Genomic DNA, 20,564 nt, shown 5'->3' with positions numbered 1-20,564 from the left:
CTGCTCACCGCCTCAATTTCATTCAAAGATTTTCTTCTCCACTTCACTTCAGGTTTAAATTCATATCCAAAATCTATTCATAAAACTATTCAAGTCAGTATCAAAGTCATGTATGTAAATTAAACAAAAAACAAATGGCTATATGATTGTGTTTCACCCAGTATCATATAGGAGAAAATTACTACTTCATCAGAGCTTTGAAGAGTCATCTAGACTTGAAATGTTAACTTGCCCTTTCATCATGGATGCTGCCTGACCCAGTGTGATTTCCAACATTTTGTTTTCAACACGATTTTATAGTTTAATGCATCAATCTGCATATTTATACACATTCATTTGCAAAGGGAAACAAATCCACATTTTTTTATTGGGTTGAATTTTTCGGTTTGCAGTTAACATGTGGTGGTGAGGGAGTTTCCTGGTGTTCAGCCTGTGGTGGCTCACAGGAAATTTTCCCATGATCCACTGCTTTTTCACCTGAATAATTAAGCAACTGAAGTGCTTGGCGCTTTTCTTGTGGAATCTTGTACAGAGTGAGGCAGAAGGGCTCACCACTGGAGCGACTTTCTGGCTTACACTCTTCCGGTTCCTGATTAAAAGCTCAGCTGCACACCACTTCAGGTTTTGCAAACCAGGATCTACCTCTCAAAATGTGGTTGTTGATCATAAAAACATTTCAGAGGAAAAGCAAGGCAGCTCTCTGTGTTTCTAGGATAGCGATCTGGAGATCCTGGTGGATGGAATGAAGAGGCCCCTTTTCCTGCTGATAACAGCAGGAGGCCCCATCGACAGACCCAGCCAACCCCCAACAGAAAGTGCAGTCTGGGTCAGTACCATGTCCCAATTCCAGATGAACACCTAACAGTGTCATAAAGTCAATGATTCCTGGAGCGTCGGAGGCTGAGGGGTGACCTTAAAGAGGTTTACAAAATTATGAGGGGCATGGATAGGATAAATAGACAAAGTCTTTTCCCTGGGATCGGGGAGTCCAGAACTAGAGGACATAGGTTTAGGGTGAGAGGGGAAAGATATAAAAGAGACCTACTGGGCAACTTTTTCACACAGAGTGGTACGTATATGGAATGAGCTGCCAGAGGATGTGGTGGAGGCTGGTACAACTGCAACATTTAAGAGGCATTTGGATGGGTATATGAATAGGAAGGGTTTGGAGGGATATGGGCCGGGCGCTGGCAGGTGGGACTAGATTGGGTTGGGATATCTGGTCGGCATGGATGGGTTGGACCGAAGGGTCTGTATCCATGCTGTACATCTCTATGACATTGGGAGGAACAGATGTGCAGAGTAGTTCTTAAATGGGAAGAGGTTGGAAAGTGTGGATTTACAAAGGGCCCCAGATGTCTGTGTCAGTAAGTCACTGAAAGTGAACCTGCATGTGCAGCAAGCTGTAATAAAAACCAATCAAATGTTCGCCTTTATTGCAAGACAATTTGTGGATAGGAGTAATGAAACCTTGCTTCAATAACATAGGAGCTTGGTTAGACCTCACCGAGAATACTGGGTACAGTTTTGCTCTCTATCTCAGGAAGGACATGATTGCCGCAGAGAGAGTGCAAAGGTTCACCGGATGTGTACCTGGGATGGTGGTGCTGTCCCATCAAGAGACACTGATCAAACTGGGCCAGGATTCTCGAGAGATGACCCCATCAAATGAGAGATGACCCCATCAAAACTTACTAATTAAAGGGAAAACCAGTGTAGATGCAGGTGAAATATTTTCCCTGGATGGGGAAATCTGGAACCGGGGCACAAGTTAAAAATAAAAGGAATTGTGGGTGGCACGGTGGCTAGCACTGCTGCCTCACAGCACCAGAGACCCGGGTTCAATTCCCGCCTCAGGCGACTGTCTGTGTGGAGTTTGCACGTTCTCCCCGTGTCTGCGTGGGTTTCCTCCGGTTCCCTCCCACAGTCCAAAAATGTGCAGGTTAGGTGAATTGGCCATGCTAAATTGCCCATAGTGTTAGGTGAAGGGGTAAATGTAGGGGAATGGGTCTGGGTGGGTTGTGCTTTGGCGGGTCGGTGTGGATTTGTTGGGCCGAATGGCCTGTTTCCACACTGTAACTAATCTAATGACCTCACTCTCAGAGTCCCTGCAGTGTGGAAGTAGGCCATTCGGTGCATTAAGTCCGGTCGGTGTGGATTTGTTGGGCCGAAGGGCCTGTTTCCACACTAACTAATCTAATAACCTCACTCTCAGAGTCCCTGCAGTGTGGAAGTAGGCCATTCGGTGCATTAAGTCCACACCAAGCCTCGGAAAAGCATCTCACCCAAAACCCAGCTCCACCATCCCCCCCCCCCCCCACCCCATCCCTGTAACCCTGCACTCCGCATGGCTAATTCACCCAGCCTGCACATCCCTGGACACAATGCTAATTTAGCACGGCCAATCCACCTCATCTGCACATCTTGAGACTGCGGGAGGAAACCCACAGAGAGACAGGAAGAATTTGCAAACTCCACAAAGACAGTCACCTGACAGTAGAATTGATCTGGGTGCTGTGAGGCAGCAGTGCTAACCACTGAGCCACCATGTCTTTGAGCATTTTGTTTTATCTAGAGAGTTGTAAACCTTTGGAATTCTCTACCATGGTGCACTGTGGAAGCTCAGTCTTTGAGGTTGTTGAAGGTAGACAATGATACATTTCGGATTACGAGTGGAGTACAAGATTATGGGATGATGTGAGTAAAGGGCATTAGAGTGTTTAATAAGTCATGATCATATTGAACAAAGGGGCAGGCAATCACAGCACAAATTCGAGGCAGCAACAGAATCCCGAAATACAGTTCTCACAAGAGCCCCCTTATACACAATTCTTACACGGATTCAAATTCCGTGCTACATTGTGTACTATAGATTAAATAAAGGAGAAAGGTTTAAAGGGCTTCTGTACTGGGAGACAGGAAATGGTTAAAATGTGCTAAGAGCTGGTTGCTGCTTCCGGTGGGATTAAAAGTGACTATCCGGTCTGCTTGCATAATTAAAAGACAAAAGGACTAATGCCTATTAAGTTAGTAAATGTTAAAAAAACTAGGCTTATATGCACTAAATAAATTAGAAATTGTACCTGTACTGAATAAAATAAAGGATATTAAACCAATTACTGGGTTGACAGATTTGTTTACTATTTGCCAGCAGGAGTTTCAACCATTCATGCAATTCCATGGAAGCGCTGTGTTGTCAGTTTCTTAAAGGGATAACGGCTTAAAGGTATTTATTTGGTTTACTAATTGGGGAATCTATTCATGTCCAGGAGATGGTTGGTAAGGGCTGATTAATATTTCGTGGAGACTTGAAGGGGATGGTATTGTTCTGTATGCTACACTTATTCAGAGATAAACACTGTTCGTAACAAGGGCTGACAAGGTGTGAAAATGCAGTAATGGGTTTCCAAAGGGTAGTTTTAAATTTGGATCGCAAAATATATTACAGAACCATGGTTTTATGAATGAATGAATGAAATCATGTTATTGTAAAAAACGGGTTAGTAAAGGGTTCCAATGTTATTGAATATAACAAGTTGGTGGGTGAGTTAATAAGGATAAGCTATAACACAATATCTCATAACACAACATAGAACAATACAGCACAGCGCAGGCCCTTCGGCCCTCAATGTTGTGCCGACATGTGAAACCAATCTGAAACCCATCTAACTTACACTATTCCATTTTCATCCACATGTCTATCCAATGACCATTTAAATGCCCTTAAAGTTGGCGAGTCTACTACTGTTGCAGGCAGGGTGTTCCACACAACTACTATTCTCCAAGTAAACAAACTACCTGTGACATCTGTCCTATACCTAATCGCCCCTCAATTTAAAACTATGTTCCCTCATGCTAGCCATCAGTATCTGAGGAAAAAAGCTCTCACTGTCCACCCTATCTAACCCTCTGATTATCTTACATGTCTCAAATAAGTCACCTCTCAACCTTCTTCTCACTAACAAAAACAGCCTCAATCCCTCAGCCTTTCCTTAGAAGACCGTCCCTCCATACCAGGCAACATTCTAGTAAATCTCCTCTGAACCCTTTCCAAAGCTTCCATATCCTTCCCATAATGCAGTAACCAGAACTGTGCACAATCTAAGTGCAGCCGCACCAGAGTTTTGTACAGCTGCAACACAACCTCGTGGCTCCGAAACTCAATCCCTCTACCAATAAAAGCTAACACACGTATGCCTTCTTAACAACCCTATCAACCTGGGTGGCAACTTTCAGGGATCAATGCACATGGACGCGGAGATCTCTCTGCTCATCTACACTGCCAAGAATCTTACCAATAGCCCTGTACTCTTTATTCCTGTTGCTCCTTCCAAAGTGAATAGCCTCACACTTTTAAGCATTAAACTCCATTTGTCACCTCTCGCCCAGCACTTCAACTTATCTATGTCCCTCTGTAACCTGCAACGTCCTTCAGCACTATTCACAACTCCACTGACCTTAGTGTCATCCACAAATTTACTAACCCATCCTTCTAAGCTCTCATCCAGATCATATATGAAAATGACAAACAGCAGTGACCCCAAAACTGCACCACTAGGAACTGAGCTCCAGGATGAATATTTCCCATCAACCACCACCCTCTGTCTTCTTTCAGCTAGCCAATTCCTGATCCCAGCCACAAAAACACACTCAATCCCAAGCCTCCATAATTTGGGCAATAGCCTACAGTGGCAAACCTTGTCAAACCCCTCACTGAAATCTATATATACCACACCAACCGCTTACACTCACCCACCTGTTTTGTCACCTTCTCAAAGGTGGCTCAGTGATTAGCACTGCTGCCTATAGCACCAGAGTCCTAGGTTCAATTTCATCCTCGGGCAACTGTCTGTGTGGAGTTTGCACATTCTCCCTGTGTCTGCGCGAGTTTCCTCAGGTGCTCCAGTTTCCTCCCACAGTCCAAAGATGTGCAGGTCAGTTGGATTGGCCATGGGAAATTGCCCATAGTGTTAGGTGCATGAGTCAGAGGGGGGTGGGTTGCTCTTCAGAGGGTCAGTGTTGACTTGTTGGACCGAAGGGCCTGTTTCCATACTGTAGGGAACCTAATCTAATCTAATTTAAACTCAATAAGGTTTTTTGAGGCACGATCTACCCTTTACAAAACCATGTTGACTATAGCTAATTAACTTATTTCTATTAGGATGATTATAAATCCTACCTCTTATAACCTTTTCCAACACTTTATCCATAACAGAAGTAAGGCTCACTGGTCTATAATTACCAGGGTTGTCTCTACTCCCCTTCTTGAAAGGGGAACCACATTTGCTATACTCCAGTCTTCTGGTACTATTCCTGTAGACAATGACGATTTAAAGACCAATGCCAAAGGCTCGGCAATCTCCTCCCTGGCTTCCCAGAGGATCCTGGGATAAATCCCATCTGGCCAGGGACTTATCTATTTTCACACTTTCCACAATTGCTAACACCCCCTCCTTGTGAACCTCAACCCTATCGAGTCTAGTAGCCCATATCGCAGTATTCTCTTCGACAACTTGGTCTTTTTCCAGTGTGAATACTGTCAAAAAATATTCATTAAATGAATATCCTTGATTGGCCCTAATCTTACTCTAGACATTCTTTTATTCCTGACATACCTATAGAAAACATTAGGGCTTTCCTTGATCCTACCTGCCTCATGTCCCCTCCTGGCTCTTCTTAGCTCTCTCTTTAGGTCTTTCCTGGCTAATTTGTAACTCTCAAGCGCCCGAACAAAGCCTTCACATCTCATCCTAACATAAGCCTTCTTCTCACAGCGGGTAATAGACAGAGTTAATGGTCGGTGACTTTTCTCTGGGATGGGGGATTTCAAGACTAGGGGGCACATTCTTAAGGTGAGAGGAGAGAGATTTTACAAAATACATGGAGGACAATTTTTTTTCTAACATAGAGGGGAATTATGTCTGCAACGAAGCGCCTGAGGAAGTGGCACGTGTGGGTACAAATACAATGTTTAAAAGATGTTTGGATAAGGACATGAATAGGAGGGGTTCGGAGGGATATGGGGCCTGGAGTAGGCAGGTCAGACTAGTTTAGTTTGGGATTATGTTCAGCATGGACTGGTTTCCGTGCTGTGTGACTCAATGCCAGGCAGATGGTGGAAAGCTTTTCAAAGAGGTAGGTTATTGAGGAATGTTTGCAAAGAGAGTAGAGGGGTCGCGGGACAGAGGGGTGTCAGGAGAGAATTCCCCAGGGTAGACCCTGAGTAGCAGAGGGCACTATCCCCAGCTTTGTGATGATAACGTTTAGGATGTAAGAGTACCCTGAAGATTTGTTGGGTTGGAGGTAGTGGCTAAGATAGGAAGGGTCAAGGCCACATAGGGTTTTGGAAATGAAGATTTTATAAACAGAGAATCTGGGCTGAGAATAGCATATGGGTCAGGATTCCTGACAAAGGGCTTTTGCTTGAAATGTTGATTTTCCTGCTCCTCGGATGCTGCCTGACCTGCTGTGCTTTTCCAGCACCACTAAATCTAGACTCTGACCTCCGGCATCTGCAGTCCTCACTTTCACCAGATCAGGATACGCTCAATAGCCTTTGGAGTCATATTAGGCTGACAGAGTTGTCACTTCCTCACAACAGTGATGCTTTATCTTTGAACATGGCATCAGTATCCTGTGGAGGAACACTCCATGCCCCTTTTAACTAAGTGACTCCTTGGGTACAAACTGCTTCTCCAATCCAGATATTTTCTGATCAACCTGTACATGACATTATTACATGCTTCTGGGGCAGATGGGATTCATGCCTGGGCCTCCTGGGTCAGAGGGAGGGACAATACTACATCACAGTAGGCCTCTGCTCTCAGACTTTAAGTCCCCAAGGTTGCAACGCAGTGATTAAGGCAGGCAATGACCTGGTGATATTATTAATCCAGAGGTGAAAATGTGTTGCTGGAAAAACGCAGCAGGTCAGGCAGCATCCAAGGAGCAGGAGAATCGACGTTTCGGGTATGAGCCCTTCTTCAGGAATCATGAGCCCTTCTTCAGATTCCTTAAGGGCTCATGCCCGAAACGTCGATTCGCCTGCTCCTTGGATGCTGCCTGACCTGTTGCACTTTTCCAGCAACACATTTTTTAGTTCTGATCTCCAGCATCTGCAGTCCTCACTTTCTCCTTATTAATCCAGAGACCCAGGTTCAAATCCTGCCATGGCAGATGGTGGAACTTGAATTCAAGAAAATAAACCTGGAAATGAGAGTCTACTGATGACCATGAAACAATTGCCAATTGTCAGGAAAAACCCATCTGGTTCACTAATGCCATCTGGGGAAAAGTGCCTGCTGTCCTTACCTGGTTTGACCTAGATGTGACTCCAGACCCAGAGCAGAGCAATGTAGTTGTCTCTTGATTGGGGATCAGCAATAAATGCCAATCCATCAGTGACACCCACATCTCATGAATGAATAGACAAAAAGGCAATAGACTTTCTCAAGAGAAAAACTCCATTTCAATCCACTTTGGTCTAAGAGTTCAACAGCGTTGTATTTGGGAAACAGAAGAGTCTAGGGCCCATTTGAAAAAGTGCATGAATACCTTAGGAGAATGCAGCTTTGCATCAATGGACTACATACACTGAGGATTCAGAGTCTAAATCTATTACCTGTGCTAAAGGATCTTGGTAGCTATTGCTTCCAAATAAACCTGTTGGACTATAACCTGGTGTTGCGAGATTTTTAACTTTGTCCACCACTGGCACCTCCACCCCACTAATCATTCAACAATCAAAAGCAATTAAATTGTCTCTCTGCCTGGGGAGCTGTGCTCTGTCCAGTCACATTTCTAAAGAGAAATTTTCAAAAACATTCTTTTAAAAAAAAACAAAAGAGCTGCAGATGTTGGAAATCAGAAACAAAAGCAGAAATTGCTGGAAAAGCTCAGCAGGTCTGGCAGCATCTGTGCAGAGAAATCAGTTAACATTTCAGGTCTGGTGACCCTTGCTACCAGACCTGAGCTTTTCCAGCAATTTCTGCTTTTGTTCCTGATTTCCAGCATCTGCAGTCCTTTCTTTTTTTTTTTAAATAAAAGAATATTTTCATGAAGGTTCTCTTTTCCAAGAAAATATTCTTATTTGACCGTACTCCAGCTCGTGGTGATCAGCGTGTGGGAAACTCGACAGCATCAACATTGCACACTGCCCTACGCAGGGGCTTGAGCTGATGGACACTTCTATCCTCCTTTCAATGTTTCATGAAATGCTAAGTTAAAAATCACACATTATAGTTCAACAGGTTTATTTGGAAGCACTAGTTTTTTGAGTGCTGCTCCTTCATCAGGTAGCTGAATAATGCATTGTTCAATATATAATTTCAGTTACATGACACTGTGAACTTCTGCTATAAAGTATGTGTCTTATGATCCTGCTCCACGACCAACTGATGTTGTGCGACTTTTAACTTTGTCCACCCCAGTCCAACACCAGCATCTCTGCATCACGAAACGTGAGTGATAGCAAGCCAAATGAACACTTGCTTGCGACACCAGACCAGCATCGTCTCATCACGTGCAGGAAGGAAACATTGGGACACAACCTCACTTGGTACACATTAGGAAGAAATGGATTGGCTTAACTAAGTGAACAGTTCCATTGTGTGGTAGCAGTTACAAAGTAAAATGCTGCAGATGCGGTGGACAGAGAGAGATGGAAATTCTCAGGTCAAGCAGCACCTGAAGATACAGAGCTCCCACTGATTGGTCAGTCTTTGTTGGAACAGAACACAAATGGAAATGCAAGAGTTTTCAGCCAGTGGGACGTGGCCAGAGTAAGCTCAGCGCTGAGAGAAAGGGATGGGAGGTGAAATAACAAAAAGATTTCATGATGCAACCAACAGAGTGTGGTAAAGGATATGGTGAAGAAATAAACTTGGTGTCCAAAACATGCTGAGAGTTGTGACATGAAAACCAGCAGAACGCAACAGGAAGGGATAAAGAAAGAAACCAGACACAGCACAACATGGGGCAGGGGGGTGGGTGATGGGGTGAGGAGGGTGGGGGATGGGGAGAGTGAGAAAGGTGGGCTGTGGAGAGGTAAAGCCACATTTAGAGTACTGCATACAACTCTGATCATCCTGCTATGGGAATGATATTATTAAACAGGAAAGGGTATAAAAAAAAGTTTATAAAAAAGTTGTTACCAAGACTGGGAGGGTTTAAGTTACAAGGAAAAGTTACTCCTAATAAATGTATAAAATGCCTTGGGGGTTCCCAGTAATCCTCCTTACCACAGATATTTCTTGGCTCTCTTAATTCCTTGTTTAATTTCTTTCCTGTTACCTTGATTTTCTTCAAGGGTCTTGTCTAATTTCAGTTTCCTAAATCTTAAATATAATTCCTTTCTCTTTTCAACTTAAACTTACAATATCTCTCATCTTCCAGAGTTCCTGAATGTGTCTTGGATCATTGGATCCCTGCTTGGCTCTTCAGCTGCAAAATTACTTAAGTCACTTGTCCATAAAGATGTCCAAAATATTAATTTTGCAAATGAGAGAATCTTACTTTTAATCATCCTGTGCAAACTGAGATCGTGCCAGGCTGATCATGTGACTAGAAGGTAAACCTGAAGGCAAAAGTGAGGGCCGCAGAAGCTGGAGATCAGAGTAGAGAGTGTGGTGCTGGAAAAGCACAGCAGGTCAGGCAGCATCCAAGCAGCAGGAGAATCAATGTTTCGGGCAAAAGCCCTTCATCAGGAACATCATTCTGACCAGCACCACACACACTACTGGTAAACCTGAAGCCAGAGCAAAATTGTCAACTTTCTAATAGAACATAGAACAATACAGCACAAAACAGGCCCTTCGGCCCACGATGTTGTGCCGAACATTTGTCCGAGCTTAAGCACCCATCCATGTACCTATCCAATTGCCGCTTAAAGGTCGCCAATGATTCTGACTCTGCCACTCCCACAGGTAGCGCATTCCATGCCCCCACCACTCTTTGGGTAAAGAACCTACCCCTGACATCCCCCCTATACCTTCCACCCTTCACCTTAAATTTATGTCCCCGTGTAACACTCTGTTGTACGCGGGGAAAAAGTCCCTGATGGTCTACTCTATCTATTCCCCTGATCATCTTATAAACCTCTATCAAGTCACCCCTCATCCTTCTCCATTCCAATGAGAAAAGGCCTAGCACTCTCAACCTATCCTCGTACGACCTATTCTCCATTCCAGGCAACATCCTGGTAAATCTCCTCTGCACCCTCTCCAAAGCTTCCACATCTTTCCTAAAGTGAGGCGACCAGAACTGCACACACTACTCCAAATGTGGCCTAACCAAGGTCCTGTACAGCTGCAACATCACCTCACGACTCTTGAATTCAATCCCTCTGCTAATGAACACTAATACACCATAGGCCTTCTTACAAGTTCTCTCCACCTGAGTGGCAACTTTCAAGTAGACCACAGAGAATTAGATAGAGAGACATCAGGTGGTGGTTTCACCTGAGGGTTAGTTAGCTCAGGTGAATGGGTTGTTGGTTCATGGCCCCCAACAGTACTGCTCGTATTCCCACACAAACTAAGGTTACCACAGAGGCACCTTCTTCTCAAATTCAGGTTAAGCCAACACCAGTTGTCTGTCTTGAATGAGAGAGCAGCCATGTGGTCCTCTGGGATGAAGGCAGCTTTAATTCAGAGACCCAAGGTAAGCATTCCATAGCCTCTGGTGGAATTTAAATTCAATTCCCGCCTCAGGCGACTGACTGTGTGGAGTTTGCATGTTCTCCCCGTGTCTGCGTGGGTTTCCTCCGGGTGCTCCGGTTTCCTCCCACAGTCCAAAGAAGTGCAGGTCAGGTGAATTGGCCATGCTAAATTTCCCGTAGTGTTAGGTAAGGGGTAAACGTAGGGGTATGGGTGGGTTGCGCTTCGGCGGGTCGTTGTGGACTTGTTGGGCCGAAGGGCCTGTTTCCACACTGTAATGTAATCTAATGTAATCTAATCTAATGTAATTAATAAAAAAAGGGAACTGAAAGCTAATCTCAGTGAAACTATCATAGATTGTCATAAAATACCCATCACCAATGTCTTTCAGTGAAGGATATTGCCTGGTGCCATCCTTGCCTGGTCTGGTCTGGTCTGGTCTGGTCTGGTCTACCTGGAACCACAGACACACCACATCATTCAGCATGTCCACAAAGACCCTCAGCAATTTTTACAGATGCACCACAGTGAGCATTCTATTTGGATGGATCATGGTTTGGTACGGCAACTGCTCTGCCCTGGACTATAAGAAACTAGAGAGAGTGTGAACACAGCCCAGTTCTTCACCAATCTTCCATCCATTGACTCCATCTACACTTCCCACTGCCTGAGCAAGACAGCCAACAAAGACCCCTCCCAGCCAGTTATAATCTCTTCCAAATTCTTCCATTGGGAAGATACAGAAGCTTCCACACAGGGACCAACAGGTTCAGGAACAGCTTCTTCCCCATTGTTGTTAGGCTTCTGAATGGACCCCTCTAATTTCACATCTAATGTCCATCTTGCCTTTTGATCCAACTTCTGTTTAGCCGCTCTGTTCCATCACCCGGTGATCTTCGTATGGTATGAACTGCCTGGACTGCACACGAAACAAAACCTTTCACTGGACAGAGGTACACGTACAATAATAAATCAATGTGGCCAATTCATTAATACCTTCGGAAATCATCGAGCAAGCCACTCAAACCTCAAGGCAGGTACAACGAACATTGTGTCAGAAATGAAGGAGTAACAAGAAAGTAGTAAGGTTGAGATAGACAACAACATCTGACAACCAAAGAACTGTTCTGTACCTAAGGTGCTTCCTAAAGCAATCATGATCAAAGCTGCTATCTTCACTTCACCCCAACCCCCACCCCTACTCCCCTCGGACTTCCCCAGCCCTGCTTTAGTCACCACCAAGTTTCACGACTAGTTAACCTAATCCATTCAGTACTCCAGCATCTTCACATCAATCTCACATCAAGTTCAGCTCACCTGCCCCCTTATTACCACAGTTCCGCTGGCATTTGCATTTCACTGCACATTATTCTTGAAATCGTCAACCCTGCCTACAAATTTCCCCAAATCTCCATGTGGTGGCAAGCTTCTATACCCCATAATCCAGGACACGTCTCTCTCTTTTTACTAACCACAGAAACATTTTCCGCTCATTTTCTTTCTACTTAACAGCAGTGACTGCAGTACAAATCTCGGTTAGGTGTGAGATTTATGCTTCTTGGCTTCCTACGGTTATCATAGATACTGTAAAACTCCAATTCTTTGTTTCAGATGGAAACCAGACCTGGAAAAATCTGACTAAGGGTGAAGAGGTATTAGAGTTTACACAACATTTTCATCCTGTAAAGATCTGATTTCAAAGACAACAGTGAAACTCTGTGCTGCTTTCTGTCTGGTTTAGTGTCTGGCAAGTAGTAGAGCCATCACAGCTGCCAGACAGCCGAACAAGTCAGGGACCTGTATCCCAACACAACGTTTAGGAGAGAAAACCCAATTCTTGAACCACATCTTGCAGCATTGCTATTGTTTTTAAAAACAACAGCAATACAAATTAAAATCACAAGAAATCACTGAATGAGAATAAATCCTGAGTAACCTTCTGCTTAGCCCTTCATTCTGTCTGAATGACTGAACTCAACAAGCAGGGACCTTGTATCCTTGTAGCAGTATTGTTCAAACATCTGTTTCCAATTATTGTCAGACGTTGCTTGTTAATTCTGAACATTGTAAAAAAGCAGGAACCTTACATTCCAGAGCCTTCTGCTAATTCTGTTGCACACTTAGAGTCATAGAGATGTACAGCACGGAAACAGACCCTTCGGTCCAACCCTTCCATGCCGACTAGATATCCCAACCCAATCTAGTCCCACCTGCCAGCACCCGGTCCATATCCCTCCAAACCCTTCCTATTCATATACCCATCCAAATGCCTCTTAAATGTTGCAATTGTACCAGCCTCCACCATTTCCCCTGGCAGCTCATTCCATACATGTACCATCCTCTGTGTGAAACATTTGCCCCTTAGGTCTCTTTTATATCTTTCTTCTCCTCACCCTAAACCTATGCCCCCTAGTTCTGGACTCCCTCAGACCTTGTCTATTTACCCTATCCATGCCCTAACATGATTTTATAAACCTCTTTAAAGGTCACCCCTCAGCCTCTGACGCTCCAGGGAAAACTCTCTTTTATATCTTTCCCCTCTCACCCTAAACCTATGCCCTCTAGTTCTGGACTCCCCGGCCCCAGGGAAAAGACTTTGTCTATTCATCCTATCCATGCCTCTCATAATTTTGTAAACCTCTACAAGGTCACCCCTCAGTCTCCAATGCTCGAGGGAAAACAGCCCCAGCCTATTCAGCCTCTCCCTGTAGCTCAGATCCTCCAACCCTGACAACATCCTTGTAAATCTTTCTGAAAACTTTCACATTTCACAACATCCTTCCGCTAGGAAGTAGACCTTCTCACTCAAAAAAAAATCCATTTGGAATGCAGACCAATTAATTTTTCAGATGCGAATAAAACAATGATTGTCATGTGCAGAGCTACAGAGTCAAAGGACCAAACCACACTGGCCTTTCTATGAAGCTGGGCCCATCTTTTAAGCATTGAGCTGCAAATGGATGCTGTTCCTGACCATCTCCAGGCATCCAGCTGATTTCACTGCAGCAATCAGAATTCCCCTCTTGGAGAATCCCCACTGTCTGTCTCATCACTGACCCTGCACAATCCAGGAATCAAATTTACAAAGTACACTTTGTGAATGATGCTGCATGGATGCTATCTGCACCGAAAAGCCACTTTGATGCCATTTTCTGGATTTGCTCTGCTACTCAAAGAGACAAACATTTCAGCGAATCCCAGTGCACCCCATACAGACCGCAACTCCTGACAAACTGGAATTTCTGACCAGAGGTTCTAGGGAGTGTTGCTGAACAAAGAGACCTTGGAGTGCAGGTTCATAGCTCCTTGAAAGTGGAGTCGCAGGTAGATAGGATAGTGAAGGCGGCGTTTGGTATGCTTTCCTTTATTGGTCAGAGTATTGAGTACAGGAGTTGGGAGGTAAAAACAATGACTGCAGATGCCGGAAACCAGAGTCTGGATTAGAGCGGTGCTAGAAAAGCACAGCAAGTCAGGCAGCATCCGAGGAGCAGGAAAATTGACGTTTCAGGCAAAAGCCCTTCATTAGGAATAGAGGCAGGGAGCCTGCAGAGTGGAGAGATAAATGAGAGAGGGGGTGGGGCTGGGGAGAAAGTAGCAAAGAGTAAAATGGGTGTCCCCAGGTCATCTCCTCTGCCCTGAAGCTCCTCAACCATGTCCTGACCCCCACCTTATCCCAGTTCCAACCTTCCAGCTCAGCACTGTCCCCATGACCTGTGCTACCTGCCTATCTTCCTTTCCATCTATCCACTCCACCCTCGTCTCTGACCAATCACCTTCAACCCTTCCCCCACTCACCTATTGTACTCTATGCTACTTTCTCCCCCCCCCATTTATCTCTCCACCCTGGAGGCTCCTCTGTTCCTGATGAAGGGCTTTTGCCCGAAACATCGATTTTCCAGCTCCTTGGATGCAGCCTGACCTGCTGTGCTTTTCCAGCACCAGTCTAATCCAGACAGGAGTTGGGAGGTCATGTTGCGGCTGTACAGGACATTGGCTAGGCCACTGTTGGAATATTGTGTGCAATTCTAGTCTCCTTCCTATGGAAGGATGTTATGAAACTTGAAAGGGTTCAGAAAAGATTAACAAGGATGTTGCCAGGGTTGGAGGATTTGAGCTATAGGGAGAGGTTGAATAGGCTGGGTCTGTTTTCCCTGGAGCACCGGAGGCAGAAGGGTGACCTTACTGAGGTTTATAAAATCATGGGGGGGCATAGATAGGGTAAATAGGCAAGGTCTTTTCCCTGGGGTGGAGAAGTCCAGAACTAGAGGGCATCAGCTTAGGGTGAGAGGGGAAAGATATAAAAGGGACCTAAAGGGCAACTTTTTCACACCGAGGGTAGTACGTGTATGGAATGAGCTGCCAGAGGAAGTGATGGAGGCTAGTACAATTACAACATAAGAGGCATTTGGATGGGTATATAGGCCTGGTGCTGGCAGGTGGGACCAGATTGGGTTGGGATATCTGGTCTGCATGGACCGAAGCATCTGTTTCCATGCTGTACATCTCTATGACAGCCTCAAATAACCTGCAAATACAGACCATTTCATCAATGTTGTTGAATCTGGGGTTCAACGAACTGGATGAGATGATCTGAACATCTCACACACACACACAATTATTGAAAGGCTGAATAAGTTCAACAGTACTATCCCTTTTCAACTTATCTTCGGCTGCCCACTTATACAAATGTAAAATCCTGCAGATGCAAGAAATCGGAAATAAAACCAGGAATTACTGTCAGCTTCCGTAGACAGAGGAACAGAGTCAAGGTTCAAGTTCAATGACTCTTTTTCCAGAACTCATTCAGAATCTCTCCCAGCCTTAAATATACACAAGGACCCCGCCCCTACAGCTCTCTCTGTGGCAAGGAGTTCCAAAGACCCACAACCCTCAGAGAAGAAATTCATCTCAGCCTTAAATTGGTGCCCCTTTATTCTGAGACTGCATCCTGTGGTCCTAGACAGTCCCATCAGGGGAATGATCCTCTCAGCACCTACCCTACCAAGCCTTTAAGAATCCTGTGTGTTTCAATGAGATCACCTCACATTCTCCTAAACTCCAGAGAGTGGAGGCCCAACCTGTTTAACCTTTGTTTATAAGACAATCCCTCCATACCAGGAATCACCTCAGTGAACTTTCACTCTGACTCCAATCCCTAGCTGATAGTCTGGAGAAGCAGTGCACAAAAATCTACCAGACAGATGAGATATCCTCTACCTTGTACACGATAATCAGGGACTCATTAACACTGATGGGCTATAATCTCAATGTCCCAGTGAATAGAACAGGTCAGGCAGCATCTGAGGAGCAGGAAAGTCAACATTTCAGGCTGAAACCCTTCATCAGGACTGCTGTGCTTTACCAGTTCCACATCCACTGACTCTGTCTTTTAGCATCTGTAGCCATTACTGTCTCCAAGTCCCAGCACATGGATATTGCTTCAGAGACGTTATTACAGACTTCTGGGCAATGGTGGGACTTGAACCTGGGTCTCCTGGCTTAGAGCGAAGCACACTACTGCTGTCTAGCAAGAATCCATTGATACGCTCCAGTGTATACACAGAATGTCTCTATGACCAATAAAGAGCTTTATTAATCACTTACAAATAGAATGATGGCTATCAGGATGTGCAACGGACCAGCGGGTCAGAGAGTAGCAGCTCCAGGGTGAGAGGTCAGTTAGCCACTCCGTGAACAGCACAACCGGCAGAGGACTTGGACATATCCCCAAGACAGACACTCCTGCTGGGCTGCCTCTCCTGAACTCAGAGCTGATCGGAATGTCTGGTAGTAAGATAATAGTGGCCCACCATAGCCTAGAAGTCTGTAATAACGTCTCTGAAGCAATATCCATGCACTGGGACTTGGAGACAGTGATAACCACAGATGCTGGAAGACAGAGTCAGTGGATGTGAAACAGGAAAAGCACAGTAGCCCGAATCGTTGACTTTTCTGCTCCTCAGATGCTGCCTGACCTGTTCTATGTGCTGGGACTTTGGGATTCTAGCCCAGTGTTACGGAGTCCCTGATTATTGTGTACCAGATCTCCCACTTGTGCCAGAGGTGTGTCATGACATGCCTAGCCAGCTTGATTAAAAATGGAGACCAGGGATTCAAGATGGAGGCGATCTGATAGGGCTGCCTTGCTGGGCTCTGTACCATAATCCAAACAACGTGGTGCTTTCACCCTCCCCTCACTAGCCAGGGAGAATAAAGACCCCAGAACCTTCCATTTAGTGAAGAAAAGGAAGATGATAAAATAAAAGGGATTGCAAGGATCACATGTAGGACCCCTCCCTACAGCAACAGATGCGAACACAGCGCTGACTCCCGTAAAAGGTGCCTTTGAACTTACCGGAGTAGCAGAACTTAATCTCGGAGCTCACTAAACTCCGAGTCGGTCCTGGAGGAGTCCTGTACTAATCTAGAACCGATCTCTGCCATACTAAAAAAGCATGAGCAGGAGATCGAATGTCTTGATCAACGTGTGGAAGAGGTCAAACAGAGAACAGTGGCATCGGACACCGCAGTGGGACACATCCAGGCATTGGAAAGTCAGGTGCAGGCCTCACTTGATCAGGTCAATGATCTTGAAAATCGAGGTCAAAGAAAGAAAATAGGTATAGTCGGGCTGCCAGAACGAGGTAGTGAGCAACTGGTCAGCTTTCGGGGAGCAATAGCTCCCGCAGCTCCTGGGACTGAGTGTCGATGCAGGCCCACCAAATTGCAGTGCGCAGGCCCGGGTCAGATCAGCGTCCCCACCCAATCCTAGTGTGACTCCAGTGCTATAAAAGGGAAACAAAATGGCTATGGAAGCCTCCAGAATGCTGGGGAAAGCCTCTCAGGCTCTGATTTACAAGGGGTCAAAAATCATATTTTTTCAAGAGTTTTCTGGGACTGTGATCAGAAAGAGAAATCCTATGATGAAGCGGATGAGAGACATAAAAATTCAACACAGTATTCTGAGAGATACCTGGCAATATTGCACTTCAGCCGTGGAGGGTCCATTTATAACTTTGACTCAGCAGAAAAGGCAAAGGGTTTCTTAGATACTTTAAAATAGACTGGTTGGGTGAACTATTATGGGCAATAGTGTATCCTTTGCTGTCTCAGCTATTTATTTTATACAATCAGAACAGAGCTAGGCGTATGTGGCTTGGGAATTTCTTTCCTTTCTTGCCATTTCTAGTGAATCCCTGTTATTCCCTTTGTTCTTTCTTGGCGTGGGGTGTGGGGTGGTTGCTTCTTTCATTGATAACAAGTGCGGTTGATGTATTGGGTGGGGGGGGTGGGGTGGGGGGGGGGGATGGGTTGGATGCCCGCTTTTAATTTCCATGTGTATAAGTTATATGTTTACTTCATTTTTGTTTTGCTTGGGTTTAGGGCGCAGCTCTCACTGGAAGGATCATGGTGGTATTAGTGAGTAGGGTGAGTGCCCCCTATGGGCAAGGAGGGGTGGAGTCTCCAGCTATTTGTCTTTATCTTAAGAGTAGAGATTAGAATTATTGTTTTGGTAAGGTCTGTAGTGATAGCTTCTAGATTTTATGAATCCTGTTTTGTCTCCACTCGCTGCACTATGAGTCAGCTTCTTCCTCACAGGGAGGGGCCACGGGCCACCTTAGATGGCTAGTTGTTAGTTTAGGTGGGGCACCTGGAACATAAAGGGGAGTCACTCACCGGTCAAAAGAAAGTGCTCTTGACTCTCAGAATGTAGACATTGAAATCTTGTCTAAAACGCTAGCATTGAGATTGGAGAAGGAACTGCCCTTTATCATAAAGGAGGACCAAACAGGCTTCATTAAGGTGGGGGGCCAATCCCAGGCTTGGTGGTCTCCTTATACGCAGCAAAGGCATTTGACTGGGTGGAGTGGCCTTATCTCTTTAATGTCTTGGAATGTTTTGGTCTTGGGGGTGGGCCCTTCGCCAGGGGGTAGCAGTGCTGTATAGTCATTCCACGGTGATGGTCCTTACAACCGGAATAAAATCAGATAACTTTAGCATTGGGCAAGGCAGTGCCCCCTTTCGCTGCTACTATTCACTTTAATGCCTGAACTGCTGGCAGATTGTATTTGGAGGGACTCTAAAGTAGCTGCCCCAGAAGTGGGAATAGGAGAGCATAAAATCACACTCGATGCAGACAGCGTTCTTCGCTTTTTGGCTAAACCGAAGTCTGTGGCCTGGCTAATACAAAAGATTAATTTATTTGGTACATTTTCAGGGTATAAAATTAATTTTATGAAATCGGAGGCTATGCCAGTGGGGGAGCCTTGTGGAAGTACGCGAGCTGGAAGATGGAACATGATTTCCTTTCAGATGGTCACAGAAAGGTTTCCTGTATTTGGGTATTTACATTCCCCCTGCTTTTCACCAATTGTACAGAGCTAATTTTGTGCAATTGTTTGAGAAGGTAAAACAAGACCTTCAGCGTTGGGAGAGATTACCAATTTCATGGTCAGGTCGAATAGCTCTGATTAACACGAATGTTCTTCCTCGCCTACTATCCCCCACGTGAATGCTCCGGTTGGTACTGCCTAAACAAACACTGCAGAGACTTAATGGCTGGCTTGAATCTTTTGCTTGGCACTGCACGCGTCCTCTTGTTAAATTTGCTAAGTCGCAACTTCCACAGGGAATTGGAGGGGTAGATCTCCCAGACTTTAACAATACCAAATAAGCTCCTTATTGTCTTAAGTGAGTGATTGGGAATGCAAGGATCAGAGATCAATATGGCTCGACATTGAGGCCTCCCAGGCAAAATGTCCCCTCCTGAACTTGTTATTTACGGACAGGATGAAAACTGTTGCTGAGCACTGTAAAAATCCGATCATTATAAACACGGTCAAAGTGTGGAGAGTGATGCGGCAGAGATAGGGTAATCCACATAAAACCTCCCCGTTCACCCCCTTAGTAGGAACACCAGGATTCAGGCCGGGATTAATGGATTCCAACTTTAAGGTCTGGGAGGTCTATCTAAAGGAGAGGTCTTGATGTCTTTTGACCAGTTGAGTCATAAATATGGGTTGTCTGGTAGGGACCTCTTCCATTACTTTCAGATCAGGGACTACATACAGAAATGGACCACGCTCTTGGCTCAGCCCGATAAGTCCAATATGGAGAGCAAAGTGCTTCAGTGTGTGGGCATGCTTTCGTTCAGTACCCTCTATCATCTCCAGAGAGGGGGTGCCTTGGAAGGTTTTGGAAAGGCTTTACAGCGTCTGGAATCAGGAACTGGAAGCAGAAATCTCATTGGTAGCATGGGAGAATGTGAAAAAGATTTCAATTTACAATAAAGCACAGGCCATGCAACTAAAGATTCTCTACATAGCCCAAGTGGCCACGGAGTAATTAGCAAAATTTAAGAAAGGAGCATCTCCCAGGTGCCCGAAATGCAAAACAGATACCGGTATCTCACATACTGCTTATGGTTGTGATATATAATCTGTAGGGTAGGTACTGGGGCACCATAGCGAATGTGTTGGAGGGGATCTTGAGAACTGAAGTTAAGGTGGTTCTGGTATCCCTTTTTCTGGGATTGCCGAATCTGCCTTGGATAGATGAACATGGGAAGAGACTGTTCAACATTCTCACATATTGTATAAGGAAGAACATTCTGAGGAGTTGGATTTCGGGAAACCCCCCCCCCTTCCCCAAGGTCTTACAGGATGGCATAGGTTAGTGATGGAGCACATCCCCCTTGACTTTCTTACAAACGTGGTGCACCAGAAAATGGAGCTTTTTTATAAGACGTGGTGGCCCTTTTTGAATGACATAGAGCAGTTCCACCATAGAACACACCAGATGGCCTCCTTCTTTAGAGACTGCAATTTCCCTTCCCACGTGGTTAAAGATGCCCTCCAATGCATCTCGTCCATATCCCGCACCTCCGCCCTCAGACCCAACCCCTCCAAC

The 20,564-nt window shown here is 45.2% G+C and overlaps 1 protein-coding gene across 1 annotated transcript in view; it reads right to left on the bottom strand.

Annotated features, from left to right (window-relative positions):
• LOC122555670 (sodium/hydrogen exchanger 9-like) overlaps window positions 1-20,564 on the bottom strand; it is a 451,890-nt gene that overhangs the window by 346,497 nt on the left and 84,829 nt on the right. The window contains exon 5 of the mRNA XM_043701665.1: window positions 16,477-16,544. Within this exon, the coding sequence (XP_043557600.1) occupies window positions 16,477-16,544 (68 nt within the window). The remainder of the gene's footprint in view (window positions 1-16,476; window positions 16,545-20,564) is intronic.

Source organism: Chiloscyllium plagiosum, chromosome 13 (genome assembly GCF_004010195.1).
Source record: "Chiloscyllium plagiosum isolate BGI_BamShark_2017 chromosome 13, ASM401019v2, whole genome shotgun sequence".
NCBI lineage: Eukaryota > Metazoa > Chordata > Chondrichthyes > Orectolobiformes > Hemiscylliidae > Chiloscyllium > Chiloscyllium plagiosum.
This window is presented reverse-complemented; position numbering and strand designations above follow the sequence as displayed.